The sequence below is a fragment of the Cavia porcellus genome, unplaced genomic scaffold (genome assembly GCF_034190915.1).
Source record: "Cavia porcellus strain 051 isolate PalLab524CR breed Dunkin Hartley unplaced genomic scaffold, mCavPor4.1 scaffold_19, whole genome shotgun sequence".
Classification (NCBI taxonomy): domain Eukaryota; kingdom Metazoa; phylum Chordata; class Mammalia; order Rodentia; family Caviidae; genus Cavia; species Cavia porcellus.
In genome coordinates, this window is record NW_026947502.1 from 18,100,373 (window position 1) to 18,120,966 (window position 20,594).

The 20,594-nt window shown below is 35.3% G+C and overlaps 1 protein-coding gene across 1 annotated transcript in view; it reads left to right on the forward strand.

Moving 5' to 3' along the window:
- Hmmr (hyaluronan mediated motility receptor) overlaps positions 1 to 20,594 on the forward strand; it is a 42,094-nt gene that overhangs the window by 12,973 nt on the left and 8,527 nt on the right. Inside the window, exons 8-16 of the mRNA XM_003473323.5 lie at positions 2,085 to 2,159; positions 2,290 to 2,468; positions 3,010 to 3,158; positions 4,455 to 4,669; positions 5,915 to 6,031; positions 10,227 to 10,373; positions 12,592 to 12,744; positions 12,828 to 12,927; positions 13,662 to 13,838. Coding sequence (XP_003473371.1) covers positions 2,085 to 2,159; positions 2,290 to 2,468; positions 3,010 to 3,158; positions 4,455 to 4,669; positions 5,915 to 6,031; positions 10,227 to 10,373; positions 12,592 to 12,744; positions 12,828 to 12,927; positions 13,662 to 13,838 — 1,312 coding nt within the window. The remainder of the gene's footprint in view (positions 1 to 2,084; positions 2,160 to 2,289; positions 2,469 to 3,009; positions 3,159 to 4,454; positions 4,670 to 5,914; positions 6,032 to 10,226; positions 10,374 to 12,591; positions 12,745 to 12,827; positions 12,928 to 13,661; positions 13,839 to 20,594) is intronic.

A 20,594-nucleotide genomic window follows, 5' to 3' on the forward strand; every position in this document is an offset into this window, starting at 1 on the left:
CTAAGACATATTTTATCTCTTTTAATAAACTTATTCCTAGGTTTTTATTATGTAGCTACTATAAATGAGGTTGCTTTCTTGACTTCTTTCGTGTAGTTCACTATTGAAAGATAGCAGTGTTAATATATATTGATTTTCTATTTTTTATTTTTGCTAAGTTCATTAATTACTTTTAATAGTTTTTTTTGATGAAGCATGCTTTGATGAAGCATGCTTTTCTCTGTATGAGTTCATGTCATCTACAGACACTGACAATTTGATTTCCTGTTTTAGAATGGTTTAAATGCTCTTTATTTCTTTGTAATGCCTGATTATTCTGGCTAAAATTTGCACCATTTCAGTGAATTAAAAAAAAATGGTGCAAGTGTGCATCCCTGTTGTGTTCCAGATCTCAGAAAACTTTTTAGCTTTTCACCATTTAGAAAAATATTAACTATTGGCTTATTATATGAAGCACGATCAAAAACCACAGTGAATATTCATATCATGCAAATGCTGCTGAGAGAAGACACCTTCATAAAACATCACGGGTGTCCTCATGTACTTTATTCACAAGGTTTGGCACCACACAACTTTTGATGTTTATCCAAAGTCAAAATGACCATGACAGGTAAATGTTTGAGTTGATGCAGGGCATCGAGGCGGCATTGATGGTGCCTCTAGAGACATGAGAGAAGATTTCCAGAAGTGGCAGGAATGGTGTACATCCAGAACCAGGAGGAGTATTTTGGAGGGGATTAATAGTTCCATATCTTTTACTGTAATAAACATGCATGGTATTTTTGTTATTATACCTTTTAAATGTTTTTTATTAGGCTGAGCAGTCTTGGTACTGTACTTAATTTGTTCAGCATTTTTATCATGAAGGAGTGTTGAATTTTATCAGGTGCCTTTTATGTATCTATTGAAATGATCCTATGGTTTTTGTCTTTCATTTTGTGGATGTGATGTATTGCCACTAGCTAGTGTGGGTCCTTGCCCTTGTGATAATACAAATTAAAATTAGAGCATGAATTTGTGAGAGAAAGCTCTCATTGGGAAGTGAGAGAATTAACAAAGGAGAATAAGAAAAAATAAGAGAGGACCCCAGTTTGAGTAGCTCGAGGCGGCACTCTGATGAAGGGGATCAGACTGTCCTCTTCACAAAAGAATTGAGACCTGTTTTGTGGGGCGCTGAAGTAGTCTGGGGTCTCTGTAATTTCTCAATCCTTGTTTCATAACTCCCGAAGAATTGTTTTTGCTTCTGTTAGCTTCAGGCATAGGAGGTTTGAGAGAATTCATTTTTCTTCAGTTTGCAGAAATAATTTAAGAATTAGTATCAAGGGCTGGGGATATAACTCAGCAGCACAGCACCTGCTTGGTAAGCACAAAGTCCTGAGTACAAAAAGAATTAGCATCGGTCTTCTTCAAATGTCTCATAGAATTAAGCATTGTCTTTGTATATATATGTTTTTACTTGTGTTGGGTAAATGTCTGATAATAGACATAGGGCAACGCATGTATAGCATTTTTTAAAACTCAAAAGTTGAACCATTTTTCTGTTTCAGCTGGCAAAGTATGACAGTCTGTGTCTCCACTTCCTTATCCTCGTTTGCTGTTGTCAGCTTGTTTTGGCCTTGTTAATGGGTGTGTAATGTGTTTGTTTACTGACCATTTGTATATCTTCTACTATGAATTATCTACTTAAGTCTCTTGTTTATTTCTTAAATTAGGTTATTTGAAAGAGGTAAACACTTAAGTAATTCCATCTCAGCTGTGGCACACAAAATGGTATTTGGGTGGGTGAAGCAACCAGGAAAACTTATTTCTAACATTTGGCCTGTTGTAGATGCTAGTTGTCATCATAGCTTTTTCTTTCTCTCCAAGTATGTTTGGGAAGCTTTTTCACTTAAATAAAATCATTAGTTTCCTATTTGCATATAAGTTATAATCTGAGAAGTAGGATGACATGACAAAGCATTTGAACTCTGGAGTCAGCCTGCCTAACACACACTTTCTGGTACACTCACTGTAAGCATTATGTATGATTGTTTAGTAAATAAACTGGTACATGTTAACTTATATTTTTTTATTATTTCTTTTAGTGTTTCAATAGAGAAAGAAAAAATTGATGAAAAGTCTGAAACAGAAAAACTCTTAGAATACATTGAAGAAATTAGGTAATATGAATTGTGGCCTTAAATGAGCCTTATTTTGTTCAGCTCTAATGAATATATCATTTTCATCACTTTGCTCTTAATTTTCCCTGTACCTAAAGAACTGTGCTCCTCAAATACTGTTTTAATGCAGTTGTGCATCAGATCAAGTGGAAAAATATAAGCTAGATATTGCCCACTTAGAAGAAAATTTGAAAGAGAAGAATCAAGAAATTTTAAGCCTTAAACAATCTCTTGAGGAAAATATTTTTATGTTATCTAAACAAGTAGAAGAACTGAATGCTAAGTGTCAGCTGCTTGGAACAGAAAAAGGTATTAAGGTGCTTGTAATTACTTTCTTTACATAAATGCTGCATGTTATATTTAAGAAAAGTTCTGCTATATTAAAACAACTTTTTCATAGTTACATAAATAACTAAAAAGCTTATTCTGTATCTGAGAAATTTTAATTTTTATAACATACTTCTCTTTAAATTTTTATTTACGTGTGGGGGTGGGGGGTGCTGGAAATCGATCCAGGACCTCTTGCGTGGTAGGCAAGTGTCCTATCATCATGCTGTTTCCCAGCCGAATGTACTGCTTTTCTTGATTGAAAGTAAACAATTGATAGTTTATGACTTTCCCACCGAATAGTCACTTATGACTTTTAAATGAATGGAATTAGCTTTGAGAGTTTTCTTATAATCATGTAATGTGTGTTATATTTGGCAGTGATACAAACTTCCATTTTTTTCCCTTTAGAAACAATCTATATAACATGCTAAAAGCAGTACTAATGAAATATTATGGGAATCTGGGTTTTTTAAATTAGCATTAGTGTCATTACCATATTTTTAACATTTTCCTTTTATAGAAGACCTTGTCAACAGGAATAGAGAAAGAGATGAATATCTCAATGCCGAGGTGCAAAACTTAAAAGAAGAGCTTATTCTTGAAAGAAAAGAACACGAAAGGCTACAACAAAAAGAATTGCAAACTGAGTTACTTCTCCATCAAGAGAAGGTAGTTCATTACTGTGTAAAAAGAAAAAAAAAAAGTATGCTAAAGATTTAACCAGACATCTTTGCAATAAGTTTACCATGGGATTAGCAATGTGGAAACAGTTGTGCCAGATGTGGTGCACACCTGTGTGGGCTTGGATACACTGGGAGACTGAGACAGGGAGGACTAACAGTTCAAGCCCAGGCTGGGATACAAGTCAGTACAAAGGCCCTGAGTTCAATCTTCAATAGCATACCAAAAAGGAAGAGAGAGAGAGAGACAAGAGAAAAATTAAAACAGCAGCTGCAGCAAATTTCTTGTCACATAGATAAGAGCTAAATAGATACTTATAGTTGTTTTACAAAAGAATGTCTTAAGTAAAAGAAAAACAAGACAGTTTTAAAATGCCGACTATATAAAGAACATTTTAGGTATCAGTGAGGATAAACAGCCCACTAAGTAGTATGGCCATGGGATGGAGGGAGATGATGCATAGAAGAAAAGAGTTTGTAAGCATGGAATAGTGCTCTACTGAGCAGGAGTCAAAGAAATAGACACATTTGTTGTTTATTTACCAAACTGGCAAAAGTTAAAACATTTGGTGATGTGAAACATTGTTTAGATTTATAAGTAAGTATATATGGACCAAGGCCAGAAGGCATCCATAGTTCAAACTAATGGTTATTTCTGCAAAGGAGAACTTGAGATTAGGGTGAGCAATAAAGATAATATTTACTTAATTTGAGTGTTAAAAATGTTTCAGAATTATGATGTGTTTATATAATTTATATAACTTTAAGCTTTATGTAGCAGATAACTTTAAATTTTTTACGTAATATTGAAGTTATAGTAAACTTTTATATCATGAGATATAAACTGTGTATACAAAGCAATTATAAAACAGACATTAATATAAATTTAAGGGTTTTTTTCCTGGTCTTGGGGATTAAATTAAGGGTCTTCTCACAGGGCCGTAGCCTCCACCCTTTTATTTATTTATTTTTATTTTGGGGCAAAATTTCTCCAAAGTGCACAAATTAGTCTCTGGCTGGCAATCCTGCCTCAGCCTTCCAAATTTTAGGTCTAAAAGCAGTTTGAGGGTGTGTACTGCTTAGAAAAAAGCCTAAAAGGGTATTTGCCACAAAGTTAAGATGTAAACCATAATGAGAGAATGAGTGTATGTTTTGTAATGTTTCTTTGAAACTCATGAATGTAGTCTTTGAGACTTCACTGTCTATGCTTCTGTTTTTTTATTCTTTTAGTAAGACCTCACAATGCCATTTCCAATTATTTTTGTGGTTATCTGTTTGGATGTAGGAATTATCTTCTAGTCTTCAGCAGAAGCTGTGTTCTTTTCAAGAGGAAATGATTAAAGAAAGGAATCTCTGTGCAGAGGAACTAAAACTGGCACTGAAAGAACTAAATACAGTACAGCAAAAGGAGGAGCAGTCCGAAAACCTTGTCAAGCAGTTGGAAGAGGAAACAAAAACTACCTCTGAAGCGCTCAAACTCCTAGAACGACAGCTGAAAGAGTTCGTATTAGTAGGACCCAATACTTATATAGGATACAGATGTTCAAAAGTATTTTCTGGTGTATTTTCTTAGAGTTTCCACATCAATCATAAGGCCACAGGATTAATTGAAGGAGTTTTAAAAACAAATGGCCAAAATGTTATGACTGTTTTATTCTTTGATTCTCTTTTACTACGCTTATATTTTCTAAAAATTATTGGAATCAGCAGTATAATAGTAAATTTCAGAAAAGACTGAAAACTCCACCCTTTAATAAAACAAGATGTATAATCTCAATTATACCTTTAATACTTTTTTGAAGAAGCATAAACACTTCAGAACTAGCCATCAAGCTGCTCATGGTGGCGCACACCTATAATCCCAGCAGTCCTGTAATCTAAGAACAGTCTTGTAATCCCGCACCCCTGAAATCCCAGTGCTCAGGAGGCTGAGGTGCAGGATTGCTGTGAATGGGAGGCCAGCCTCTATTACACATAAAGACTGTCTAAAAAAAAAAAAAACACAAGGAAAAACAGAAGAGGAAAAAAGGAAATACCAATCAAAAAGCAAATGAGAAAAAAAACAACTGACAAACATTCAAAAAATCAGAAATTTGGGCCAGGAATGTAGCTTAGCAGCACAGTGCCTGCCTGGCAAGCATGAGTTCCCTGGGTTCAGTTTCTGGTACCAAAGACAAATTATTGTTCAAAGTAGAAAACAGATCTCATCTTGTTTTTTTTACTCCATTTTCATATTCCTTAACATTATACATCCTACTGCACTACACATATTTAAGTAAGTGTACTTTGGTTCTTAAAAAAAATAGCCCCCTCCCTTTTGTTTGTTTGTTAAATTTAATTTTTAAATTTGAGACAGTGTCTCATAAGGCTGGTAAATTGCTTGAGTGTGGCTGGAATTTGGGATTGTCCTGCCTCAGCTTCCGAGAGTTCTGGGAGTACAAGTGTGTAATGCCATGCCCATTTTTCTTCCAAATTTTAAAACAACTTACATAACTGTGTACAATATAAAAGTAAATTTAGTACTAAGTAAACTTTTATGAAAACAAAAGGACAATAAGCAGAACAATAAAGCTAACAGATAATTATTGCATTAAAAAGTAAACATGCTCTCTGAGAGTTAGGTTATAATTTGGTTCTAAATGATGCAGCAATCAATGCAGAGATGAACAAGTCTATCTTTGGTCTTCTTAGTGGAATAATTTGTTGTTTAGCTTCTAATTTGGGGGCTCTTGTTTTCTTTTTAAGGAAAGAAGCTGAGCTGGAGAAGAGTCATACTGCCCACATTCAAGCTACCCTGATTTTGCAAGAAAAGTGTGATAGTGCAATGCAAAACCTTGGAGATGTTACTGCTGAATTTGAAAGGTATTTATCTCAGACGCATCCACCATCAAATCTAATGTGAAGGCAGAAAAGTACTTTTCCTATAGAAATGTGCGAGCTCGGCAGCTACCCAGAGGACTGCTGGGATTGGTTCACATCCGTGATGACCAGCTGTAAATGGGCGCTTAGTGGAACCCGGTAATCTTACCGTACTTCGGTAGCCATTTCCGTTTCCTGCCCCCAATCCAAACTGTACACATTCACAGACTTTTGACAGTTCTTTTCCTGATATCATCATTTTGATTAAAGAATTGAAAGGCTTTTATCTCATTACCAAACTTATAAACCCCCACATTTATATTTTTTCTACCAATTAGTTTCTTTTGTCTTTTAATTTTCAGTGAATTCTTTCTGTCATTTATTCCTTATCTTTTTGGTTTTCCAGTTTTCTAATTGACTTTCTCCAGGTAGTATGAGAGCATGTTTCTATGTACTCATTTGTAAAATGTATAAATAAAACAAATCTTTTTCCTTCACTACATTTCTCCCTTTTTAAATTTACTTCAAATCATTAAAGGACGAAGGTTCTTAGTATATTCAGTAAATACAAAAGTATGTATAATTCTGTACAAAAATTAAAAGCATAAATATAAAACATGAACTTACAGAAGACGTTTAGTCAGAAAGTTCAGCAATTTGATAACTGTGTCTGAGTTCTAGCTCAAAACTATCCTTGAACAGGCAGCACTATTTTGAAGCCTTCCTTTATTGTTTCCTCACATTTTTCCTATGTAAATACCACATTATTTAATTTTGCTTCTTTCTATCACCAGAGAATGTCATCATACCATTTCTTGGGTCTTGCCTTTTCATTCTCGTATGATATTTTTTGTAGGATTGAATTATGTCATTGCCCAAGGCTATTGTTTGCTTGTGGTTACTACTATGACTTACTTCCTTGTATGAATATACAGAAATTTTAAAATTTTATTTAAAGAGAAAACAAAACAAAAAGGGTAGAAATAATACATAATTTAAAAAAAAAACAGTAAGAAATCACTAGTTGATAAATTACATATTGTCCTCTTAGAAATAGTTGTTCAAGTTACAAAAGTAAAGCATACAAAGTGGACATTCGAACCGTGAGACTGCAAATAGTTCTGTTCAACGATCTTATAAAAACTTAGTTATATGGTTATCAATCCTACACACTTAAACATACATGCAGTTACATCTTTTAGAGCACTTGCTTTTCTTCTTTTCTACAATAGCAATTACACATTTTGAGTGTTATTACTCCTACAGTTCTTATTACTTTTTACACTAGAGAAACAATGTGATATTTATAAATATGATTATTAATTTATTTCACTTATAAGGATAGTCTCAAGTTGTCTCTATTTGACTAGAAGGCCTCAAGATCATCCTTTTTTATAGCTGAGTCACATTCCATAGTATAAAAATACCACATCTTTTTTATCCACTCCATGGTTGACGGGCATCTTGGTTGTTTCCAAATTGTGCCCGCTATGAACATGGGTGCACATATATCACTGTGATATGACCTTTTCAGTTTTTCTGGGAAAATACCCAGAAGAGGGATAGCTGGGTTGAATGGAACTTCCAATCCTAGTCTTCTGAGAATTCTCCATACTGACTTCCACAGTGGTTACACCAGTCTACACTCCCACCAACAGTGGAGCAGTGTCCGCTACCACCACCACCACCACCTGCACCCGCAACCTCACCAACATTTGTTATCAGTTGATTTCTTAATGACATCCATTCTTTCCGGAGTGAGATGAAATCTCAGTGCTATTTTAATTTGCATTTCTCAAATGACCAGTGATGGTGAACATTTCTTCATGTATTTATTTGCCATTTGTATATCTTCATCTGACAGCTGTGTGTTTATCTCAGATGCCCATTTTTGGAGAGGATCTTTGAATTTGGGGGGCTTGATGTTTTTCAATTCTTTACATGTTCTGGATATAAGTCCTTTGCCTGGCTAAAATTCTTTCCCATTCTGTGGGTTTTCTTTTCACTCTGTTGATTTCTTTTGAAGGGTTGACCATGCAGTTTGCGTTTTAATATACAGAAATTTAAAAAAAAAATTTTTTTTTTGATACTGAGGATCAAACTCACGACTTTGCACTTGCCAGACAGGTGCTAGTGCCGCTGAGGTAACACCTCAGCCTATAGCACAATGTATGTACCAGTTTTTTCTTTGGATTTTGGGGTTCTTTTTCTCACTAGTTCACCCCTTACTGGAGCATGAAACTTTTTAATTTTGACAGTTTTAGTCCAAAATAATTTTATGTTGTGATTAATTGATCAGTTTATAGATTACGAATATTTTTTCTCATGGTGTGGCTTGTCTTTTTATTTTCTTTATAGTTGCTTCTGATGAGTGGGAATTCTTTATTTTAATGTGGTTAAATTTATCTAGTACATCTTTCTATCCTACAAGAACTAGTTTCTATCCTTAAAGCATAAAGATGTTCACCTATTTTTCTTCTGAAAATTTCACTGTTCGTGATTTCCATCTAAAACTAATTCATTATACATAGTGATTAAGTCTGTTTCTGTTTTTCTCTGTGAACCAATTCCTACCACCTGTTCACTGAATAGCACCTTCTTTCTGTGTTGCTCTGTACTTATATATAACACATTTTTTGCAGAAAGATAATGTATATTTGCTTTTATTTCACTTATTGTCTCAACATAAACATAAATTATAGAGATACATATATACTTAGTGCTAGTCTAAGTCCTCTAAAAGAATTTCTTTTTTCAGTGGTTTGAAAAATGGTGCTTCCAGATATTTTTCCCATTGTGTAATTTCATTACCAACATAAATGTAAATTACACATACATGTATCTTACATATCTTGTACGTATATGTAGATGTATACATCCATCACCTTTTGTGCTAATAGCATTAAAATTCTCCAAAGCAGACCTTTCTTTTAGCTATAGTCTCTTATAACTAGCTGCTTTCTCAGTATCTTCAAGTAGCTATCTCATCGTAACCTAACATTAACCTGTCCAAAATAACTCAGTATTTTATTGTCATTTTCTATCAAAGTCAGTGACGGCTTTATCCTCCTACCTTCTCATCCTATAAATTTAGACACACCCTTCATCATTTTCTCTTTCCCACCTGCAACGTTTTCCTGTTCTGCCTACAAAAGAGCTCTCACATCTTTGTTTCTATTGCCAGCTCTTTAGTTGAAGCCTTTTTTATTGCCTACTGGGCTGGTATTATCTTCCTGTTGATCTTCTAATTTTCTATTCCAGCCTCTTCTACACTCTGTCCCTCTATCTCTGGTGTAATCTACAGAGTTACCTAAGAGTTTTAGTGACTCCTTTGTTCAGTGCCTGTCCTCCCTCCGCTGCTGTGATAATCCTTCTTCTCCCTCCAGCTTCGCCTGCCCTTCTTTCTCATTAGACTGTGGTCTCACCTCTTCGTGGGCTTCTTTTTAACTGCCTCTGAGCTCCTGTCATCTTTATCCTCTGAACTACTTTCTGTTAACTGCCTGGATAACTCTTTGCACATCACCACACAAGGTAGGGATCATTTTCTCCAAAAATCCTTTTTCAAATCACAAACCAACATGCAGATTCCTCTCTTCCATTGATGGCAAACCTTTTAGAGATGAATGCCAAACTGCAACCCAAAACCTACTTATTTATCACAAAGTGCCATCACTGAATACTGAGATTTTCATTTAAAAAACAACCATACATCTTTTGTCTGAAAAGAAAAAATAACACTGATGCCATAGGTTTGCCATCACTGCTGTTTTAGCTTAAAATTCTTTGTACTTGTTATAACACTTAGTACAAATTTAATTTTATGTTTATTCATCCAATTTTTATGAAGTGACAAAAGAATTTCCCATCTTCCCTTCAAACTATAAATTCTGTGACAGAAGATTCAGAGATTATAGATTGTATATTTGTTTTGTTGTGAAGTAATAATAACATGGTAGTTGATTTTTTCATCTCTGTATACATATTTTCACATCAGAGTCACTTGATTTTTTTCTTTAAATGTACAAAAATAGCACATAAATTCATTAGTTGTTATTTCAGAACACTGAATGCTTACCTATATGTGTGTGTGAATGTTTATTTTATCAAAAACTGTATAAATGTAAACTGATGAATTATTGTCATCAATTTTTGTCATTTATATAGTAATTATAAAAATGCCTTTTTTCTTTTTGATAAGCTATAAAACATTAATAATTAATGAGATAAATGATCTTAAGCTGGAGAATGCATCACTGCAAGAAAAAGTAGCCAAGGCTGAAAAAAACACAGAGGATGTTCAACACCAAATATTGAAAACTGAGAGCACAAATCAAGAATATGAGAGGTATGTGGAACTAACAGAGCTGGCCTTGCCTTTTCATGCAGGACAGCTGCAGACTGGACATCTGCAATCAGTGAGCGGAGGAAAAGTAAAAATAGTGTTACAGAGTGGTAGGCATACGGGAGTAAACATATGTGTTTATGATCCTTATGTACTGTTGATAGGAAAGATGGAGTGGAATCAAAATACATCCTCATATGCTAATTGTTATCTAACCCATTGTATCATTCCTGAGTTTCCTTCTAAGGACTCCACGATAATAATCATGAGCAGGATGTCTAGAGTTTGGCTTCCAGTCAATCTAACAGAGTCTTGGTATCACCCACCTACTGCCCTCTTGGTGGAAACCTTGATCAAAAGATTTAAAATCAAACCAAGAGGATTCTTGGGTTGCCTATGGCAGAAATTACTTCCCTAGTTCTTTTGACAGCCAGTACAGCTATTGACTCAACAGTATTAGCACGTTCAATACAAACTGCTCATTTTGTAGATAATTGGACAGAAACTGCTGATGAGAGCTGAAAAATTCAGAGAGAGATTGATAAAAAGTTACAAACCCAGGTGAGCGTTCTAGAGACTTCAGTCCTGTGGATGGGAAATCATATTAAAACCTTACAGTTACAACAAGGTTTAAAGTGTCACTATAACGTGACATGTTTTTGTATCACCCCATTGCCATATAGCAAAAGCTTACATCTTTGGGAGATGATCAAAAGGCATATACAAAGAGCAATTCATCAGAATATTACTGTGGATTCAGACACTCTTCAGAGACTAGTGCTGTCTATGTCACAACAGATAGCTACCTTTGATACCCAAATTAGGGACTGGGATAAATTGGCTGATGCCATAAAACAATTAAATCCATCTGTATACCTCAAGGTTCACTTCATTTTATATCAGAATTGGTGTGCTCATTCTATTCTTTATAAATTTTCTCATTAAAGCCTGTCATAGAGGATTCACTAACCAAAGACTAGAGGCCATACAACCATGACTAGCCCTGCTACAGAACAAGAAAGGGAGAGATGTGGGACGCAACTCACAACTCCAGTGACTACCATTAAATGCAAAACAGTTACTGTGACTTTGATTGTGTGCAGACTTATTTCCTTATACTGATATGTAGAGAGCTGGCTATGGTATTTCCTTCTCCCTTCATTTGGCTCTAAGTATTATAAATAAGGCTAGCTGAGGTATGCTATGTAATCTCTAAAGCCAACAGACAGTCCTGTTTCCTCATGTAGTGTTCTCCATACAGGATATGAACATAGCAGGATGTTAGAGCCAGTAGCTCCGGAATGTCAACTGGATATGAGCCTCAAGGTAAAGAGGCTATGACTCCACAGGGCACAAGAGTTTGCACATCAAAAACCAAAACCACAGCCTCCCAAAACAATTCAGTCACTACCTTAATTAGATTGTATAAATTGATCCTTCTACATATCTTTATCTCTGCAATTTACAGATAAAGCCATCTTCCACCTGGCCAGCCAGCTCTAGTTACTCAAGTAATTCCCAACATCCTCACTGTCACTCATCCCTGAGCCACCCCCTTCTTCACAAGATAATAAATTCTGGAAGAAGCCTAGAATCAAGGCCTTTGTCCATTTGTCCTCATGAGGATTAGACTTAGGACCCCTTGGCTGCCCTTGACTTGGAACATGCCTTGGTGTCTGTACCTTTGCCAATGCATTGGTGGTGGTAGATTAAAATTAACTTGCTGGGATTCCAATAATGTCTCAATGGGATTACAAATATAACTTTGGATTGTGAGGAAAAGTAAAAAGAGGATTACAATACTTGGATGACTGAACTCAATTTTGGGGATTACAATACCTGCCCATGTCTGTAGCTTTAGCAACATTAAGACAGCTTAATGTTTTTGAAAGCCAGCTTTTGATGTTTTTGAAAGCCAGCTATGGCTTCCTCTTGCTTTTGATCATCTTAAATTACAAATTTGTGAACGTATGCATTTTAAAAATTATTGGGGCTGGGGATTTAGCTCAGCGGCATAAGCGCCTGCCTTGCAAGCAGGCAGTCGTGAGTTCGATCCCTGGTACCGATAAAAAGGAAAAAGACAAAAAAAATAAAAATAAAAATAAAAAAAAATAAATAAAAATTATTGTTCTTAAATAAGTCCTTCAGGTGATTTATTTTTAATAGAAAAGAATTAAAATAGCTATAAAATATTCAATTGATTTTCTATCTCAAACCTAAGGATGCTTCGAGATCTGCAGAACAAGTCAGCTATGAAAGAAGCAGAAATTAAAGAAATCACAGTTTCTTCTCTTAAAAACATAACTGATTTGCAAAACAAACTCAAACAACAAGATGAAGACTTTAGGAGGCAAAAAGAAGAGGAGGAGGCAAGGTATTCTAGATTTGGAACTTTAGTTTTCTAATAAACAGAAAAAATTATTTTCTGATGTTTTTAAATTTAATTTTCCTATACAGAAAAGCTGAGAAAGAAAATATAGTGGCAGAATTAACTGGAGAAGTTAATAAATGGCGTGTCCTTTATGAAGAACTATATAATAAAACAGAACCTTTTCAGGTTTGTCACTTAAAATTTAATTTCTTTTAAGAATTCACTTTGCCTTGGAAGCAGGCAGTCGTGAGTTCGATCTCCGGTACCGATAAAAAAGGAAAAAGACAAAAAAAGAAAAAAAAAGAATTCACTTTGTTCCCTGTAACAAATCATGATAGTGTCCTGTGGTTTGTTTTGTTTGTTTGTTTGTTTGTTTATTTATTTTTGGCAGGGTTACTTTGTTTTGTATTTATAATTCCAGTTTAACTTCCTGTGAAAGGCCTATGAATTTTATTATGCATAAATTTTTTTGGCCCTATTGAAATATACTTAACACATATGCATAAATTTTTAATATAGCCTTTGTAAATTAAAAGAGCTTTCTAATAAAGAAGTTAAAGTTGACATTTTAGAAAACTCTCCCAACAGAAACTTTTGACAATTGATTTCTTACAAGAGGGCATATATCCTTTATTAGCAGTTTTCTCAAATTAATACAATGATCTTTTCAAAAGGAAAAAGGGTAAATGCTAATCTGGGCCCTTAAATTGAGTACATGCATATAGTCACCAAAATATGATGATCTGCTGGTATAGATAAAGCTGGCTCACTGGCTTTCTGTCTTTTCCTATTTTAGTGATCTGTAAAATGAAAAATGCAAAGTTTGAAAGATTTATTTAGAGAATCAATGTAGAGCCTTGAGAACAAGGAAGCATATTCTGTTTAAGTCTTAACCTTATAAAAACAAACATCTTTTCCAGCAACAACTGGATGCCTTTGCAGCAGAGAAACTGGCCTTGTTGAATGAACATGGTGCAACTCAGGAACAGCTAAATAAAATAAGAGATTCATATGCTGAATTATTGGGTCATCAGAATCTGAAGCAAAAAATCAAGCATGTTGTGAAATTGAAAGATGAAAATAGCCAACTCAAATCGGTCAGTAAAATAACATTTGTTAAGGTACTGAGATAAAGGGCTCATTCTATGTACATATAATAGTTAAGTGTACTAAGTCTTTAGCTATTAAAAAAACAGTCTATAAAGGAAAATTCATCTGAGACTTAAAGGATTTATTTGAGTGCTGACTAGATGGATATTCAGTGTTCTCAGGGTTTCCAGCTACAATTGAATTTGTATAAAATTACCGTTGTAATGGTCATGGAGACAGATACTATAATTCCAGCACTCAGAAGGCTGAGGCAGGAGGATCACTGTGAGTTTGAGTCCAGCCTGGACTGCATAGTGAGGCCTTGTCTCTAAATAAATACTTTTGTAATTGGAAGACGAGATCAAACTCTATCTTGTGTTTGCCAGGCAAACTTAAGCTACTGAGTTAAATCCCCGGCCTTGGAAGACTTTATAAAACTTTATGCATTAGTTTCCCTTTGTTAAATAGCAAATTCCTTGATAACATGAAAACAGAGAGTGTTCAAAATAGTATTTAAATCTTTTAAAAAGTTTGAAATGTTATTCACATCCCGTACAATTCACCCATTTAAAGTATACAATTGAGGGATTTTTTTCTAGTATGTTCATGGGTGTGTGTAATTATTACTACAGTGAACTTTATTTTGTTTTGTTTTTGAGACAGAGTCTCACTGTGTAGCTTAGGCTAGCCTTGAATTCCTTATCTAATCCTTATCTAATCTGACTTTGAACTTGCTACGATCCGCCTGCCTCATCTTCTCAAGTGCTGCTATTACAAGTGTGCACCACCACACCAGGCTACCACAGTGCAGTTTAGAATATTTTCATTATCTCACAATGAAATCATACGTTCATTATCTTATTCCTGCTACCTTGTTCTACCCAGTCTTCTAAACAACCACAAATCTGCTTTCTACCTTCAGAGATGTTTCTCTTTTAAATATTTCATGTTAGGGTAATCAAATAATTCATAGTACTTTGTCTTTCAATTCGAATAATGTCTTCCAGGTTCATCCTGGTTGTATGAGTATGAGTACTTTGTTCCTTTTTTTATTTTATCCTTTTTATTATCTATGATTCATTAGTGCTATACTTATGTACTCAACAGTTAACAAACATTTGTGTTGTTTCTATGTTATGGCTATGAACATTTTTTCGAGGAAAAAAATGTTCCTCGAAACCTTTGTGTATGAGTTTTACGTAGTCATATATGTTAATTTTTCTGATATACATATATAATAGTGCAATTGATGAATCATGGTTATTCTTTTTAGGAACTATTTTCAAGATGACTATGCCGGGCTGGGGATTTAGCTCAGTGGCATAAGCACCTGCCTTGCAAGCAGGCAGTTGTGAGTTCAATCCCAGGTACCGATAAAAAGGAGAAAGACAAAAAAAAAAAAAGATGACTATGCCATTCTATGTTTCATCCAAAGCATATGACAGTTTCAGTTTTCCCTTATCCTCACCAATACTTTGCATCCCCTTATTTTCTAATGTCACCATTTTAGTAGGTGTAAAAGGAGATTTTATTTTGATTTTGACTAGTTAATCATGTTGATCATGTATTTATACAGTTATTGGCCTTTTGCATATCTCCCTGTGAGAAAGGTTATATAGATCCTTTGTCAAACTTTTAACTGGATTATTGGTTCTTAAATTGTGAGAATATGAATTTTGTACACAACTCTCTTATGATGTATTATTTGCAATTATTTTCTACCAGTCTGGGGATTGCTTTTCATTTTTTGATGATGTAAAGCACAAAATTTTGTTGATGCCTCATTACTTATTCTCTGATATCTAAGAATTATGTGCCAAATCCAAAATTATGAACATTTATTGCTGTATTTTCTTCTATAAGATTTATAGTTTTAGGTCATTGATTCATTTTCAGTTAACGTTTACAGTTAGTGTAAAGTAACAGTAATTTCTTTATAAAGTGTGACTTGCCTTCAACCTATGTTTTGAACAGACCATTCTTTTCCTTAGTAAATGACACTGGCACCCTTTCTGAAAGTCAGTTGCCTATATATATATATATGACTCAATTTCTAGACATTCCATTGTTTTCCTTTCCTCTACACATCTGTCCTGGTTCCACACTATCTTATTATTATTGTTTTATAGAGTGTTTTGCAATCAGGCAGTGTAAGTTCTAGTTAATTTTTCTTCAGAAATTATTTTGTTTATACTCGATCCCTTGCAATTCTGTATGTGTTTTAGAATCAGCTTTTCAGTTTCTACTAATTTAAAGAAATTAGTTTGGACCTGGCAAGCACAAGATCTGAGTTCGAATCCCAGTACCAAAAAAAAAAAAGAAGAAGAAAAACTAGTTTGGATTATGTTGGGAACTGCATAGAATCTGTAAATCAGTGTAGGCAAGTTGCCATTTTAACTGTGTTAAATCTGCTAATCTAGGAGCATAGGCTACTGTCCAGTTATTTATGTCACTTTATATTCTTTCAGCAATATTTTGTAGTTTTCAGAGTATAGTCATCTTTCAGTGTCTGCAGGGAATTGGTTCCACCTAGGATACCTAAATCCATGGATGCTCAAGTGTCTGATATAGAAGTGTAATGTTTGCATATAACCAATGTGTATGCTCCCATGTAGTTTATATCATCTATAGATTACTTGCAATAACAATACCTACGAGATATAGATTACTTACAGTAACAATACCTAGTACAATGTACATGTTTTTTATAATGTCTTGTTTAGGGAATCATAACAAGAAAAATGATTTCACATGTTTAGAAGAGATGTGATTTTTTTTTTTCCTAAATGTTTTTAGTTCCTGGTTAGCTAAATCTGTGGAAGTGAGGCCCACACACATTGAACCTCAGGATACAGAGGGTTGGCTGTCTGGTTTTGCACTTCTTTTGTTAAATTTACTCTTATTTTATTCTTGTTCTTGAAAATGAATTTTTTAAAGTTTGATTTTGGATTATTTATTATAAATCTGTGAAAATATCATGTATAGGTTATATACTGATATTGCATCTTACAATCTTGCTATTATTTCTAAGTAGGTATTTCAGTGGGTTCCATAAAAATTCCATAGAAAATCACATCATGTGCAAATGGAGATATTTGAATTATTTATTAATAATTCACTAATATTTTTAATTATTTATTAATAATTCATTAATAATTTATCAATTATTCACTTCCTTGTAACTGACTTGAACCTACAGTGCCATGTTAAATAGAAATGACAAGAACGGACACTTTATCCTTAACTATGGTGAGAAAGTATTTAGTCTTTAACTAAAATATATGATGTTCATCATCATGACATATACATAGTCTGTTGTTGGGTATGGGTTAGGTATGAATAGATGATCTTCATCAAATTAAGCAAATGCCCTTCTCTTTTACTTTGCAGGGTGTTTTTACCATAATAAGTACTGAATTTTTTCAGGTGCTTCTGTTTTATTGAAACACAATTAAAATGGAGTCCAGGCCTAAGAAAGTCCTAAATAAACAAAACCAACTAGGCCTTAGATATATTAATTAATTTCATTTTAAGTTGTAAAACTTAACTTTTCTAAAACTGCACATGTAACTAAAATTTAACTTGGGTCATTTCTGAGAAATATTTTTGTTAAGGAAAAAAACATAACTTCAACTCTGAGTCATAACAGTGAACTAGCATATAAATGTGACTAATGTTGTAAGCTGTCCCTAAAAATACATGTTGCTGCAGTCATATGTCTTTGTTTTGTCCTCTGCATTTTCTTGCTTCTGATATTTTGTCACTGGAGTATTAAACCTCTGTCTGATCTCCATTTCTTCAGTTGCCTCTAATATAAATACTTAAAAAGTCTAGTATGCCTCAGATTTTTCTTTTACATTTTTGTATCAGGATAATCATGTGATTTATTTTACATTTCATTGACATTTTATAATTTGATTTATAGTTGTTTATCCAACTTTGTATTCCTGAGATAAATTTTACTTGATTATGGTGCTATAATTCTTTTTATATGTAGCTGGATACACTGTGCTAGTATGTGATGATCTTTTTCTTTTTCTTTTTTTAAAGAGAATGAAACAAACAAAACAAAAAATGATGAAAACAGTCTTTGATTTCAAAAACCAGACAGTAGGAAATCAATAGTTCCTATACAGCACATTGTTATCCTCCAAATAGTTGCCAATACTACTAGACTCAAGGATGCAAAACAATATAAGCCCTAAGTTGCTTCTTTATTTCAGCTGCTATCATTTCAGAAGTTTTGGATGTGTGGCTTTTGATTTCTTCTATATCTGTGTCTCCTGGATTTGTTCTGGGTGAGATATAGGCATACAAATTTAATCAAATAATATAAGTACTAAGTTGTTTCTTTACTTCAGTTGCTGTCATTTCAGAGATTTTCCAATTTATTTTGTGTCTATGTCTCCTGGACTTGTTCTGGGTGGTGCTCACCAAGGGCATGGCTGTTTTTTCTTTTTGTGGGATTCCTGGATTACCTCTTTCCGTGGGCTTCAAATCTCACTTCAGATCCTTCCTGGGCCCAGGAGACCCGCTTCCTGCCTTGTCTTCTTCATGTTGCTATACTCCGGTGCCTGGACAGCAACTCTTGGAGAGGCTTTTACTCTGCTTCTTGCCACTCTGCATTCTTTGTGGAAGTTCCTCTTTTTCATATTTCTAGGAGATCTTTGTCTGTAGTTTGTTGTAGGGTTTTTTTGTTCTTGTTTTTTTCCTTATAATATCTTTACTCAAAAAAGGAGTAGAAAGTTGGGCGTGGTGGCTCACACCTCTAATCCCAGCACTCGGGAGGCTGAGGCAAGAGGATCATTGCGAGTTCGAGACCAGCCTGGGCTACAAAGTTGATCCGGCTTGCGGATCAATCCATGGGGTATATACCTGGAGGGGGAACGGGGATGAATAAAACAGGGTGGGAGACAAAGAGGGATTGAGACAAGTTGAGGAGTCCAATCAAGTGTAATTTATTCAGGAAGTGGTTGCATCCTTTATAGGCCAAGGACAGGCTGGTGGGCCAGGAAGAGGCTACAGGATGGTTTCTGATGGGTCATCGTCACCTCCGGGTATGTGACATAAGCAGGAGATTATTATTGTTAATGTAGGCAGGCGCATTATGTGCCCATAGGAGTGAGAGGCGGGGAGGCAGCACTGGGGCTGTTGCGCCGCTCCCTACATCTTCTCCCTTTTTATATTATAATCAGGAGTATGGCAGGCCCTGTGAGGACAGCGCCTGTCTTAGGTCAAGGACCTCATTACATGAACCTAACTGGACCTTACCCATCGTGGGCTTGCAGGCAGCAGTTGGTCCTGTGCCTGTCTTAGGTGGCCAATGGTGTAACATGTATGTCCTATTTGCCCGTCTCTGGCTGCCTGTCCATTGCCCCAGGGCAGTTAGGCCGCATTGTCATATGGGCCACTCGTGGGAATTCCTTCCCAGTAGGTTTGTTATCTCCCATCTCCAGCTGGTGATAGTGTACCTGAATGGGCTTTGCCATAAACGTGTCTATCCGGTTATTAATGAGCATCATAATCTTCTGAAAAATACAAGGGCCCACAGAAAGGAGAAGCAACAGGGCAGCTAGGGGACCCAAAAGGGGCGCTAGGTAGGGGAAGAATGCTCCCCAGAGCATGGAGAAGGGATTAGAGGCCATTTGTGACAGGAGTTCTAAATCCACCATTGGTCAAGGGTGGTCCAAGGAGGTTCTCGAGAAGGCACCACGTAATCCATCAGTTTGGCATTTTCTGTAAGGAAGCACAAGAAGTCGCCTCAGGGTATGTGTTTACTCCTGGGCCTTTTTGGGATTATTATTATTTGGCTCATTAATTTGCCTAACGAGGCGTTTAGGGAGCCATCTAGCCTCTTTGTCTTGGCGGGAGTATACACACACTGAACCGCGTCCCCATATGAGAACGGGGTCAGGGCCATGCCATGAGTTAGTCAGGGGGTCTCTCCATAGTACAGGAGCAAATTGCTTTTGTGTTTCAGTATGCCAAAAACGCATGGCTGTTGACTGTCCAGAAGCATCTAAATTTAAAAAATTAAGGATGAATAAGGCATGAGATAGAATATTTTTGGGTGGCCCCCTCTTTATGTACATTAAATACACACTGCATATTATAGAACTAATCAAACCACCACAGGATGATGAAGGCTCCTCAGGTTTTTAAGATCTGACATTGGGGAAGACAATAACAACCAACGTGGTATCTCTCATTTTTTTCCTCAGCAGTTGTCCCCATCCTTATATATGCTGAAATTAAACTCAGGAGACCAGACCAATATCACTCTGATCACTTAAATGGTCAAAGTAATTGACATTGGAATCTCTATCTCTGGAGTCTTTTTGTAAAATGACCAGTCTCTCTACAGATAAAACAGTTTTGTTTATGCTTTTGAGATAAGAACTGTTTAACTGTAAACCCTTGTAAGGCAGCAGCCATAGCAAGGCCTTGCTGACAAGCAGTTCCAATGTCACAGAAAAGGTGTATATATCCTGTTAGGTCTGTTTTATATTTATGAGGTCTGATAGCAGCCTGGCAGGCGGTGTTGGTGGGTTTTTTTGTTTTGTTTTGTTTTGTTTTGTCTTTTTCGTTTTTATCAGTACCAGGGATCGAACTCACGACTGCCTGCTTGCAAGGCAGGCGCTTATGCCGCTGAGCTAAATCCCCAGCCCCGGTGTTGGTGTTTTTAAGAGCTAGCTTTTAATAAAATCAGTGCCTGCATCAGCGTGGCCAAAGATTCTGTTAGCAGCAGTAATCAAACAATCGAC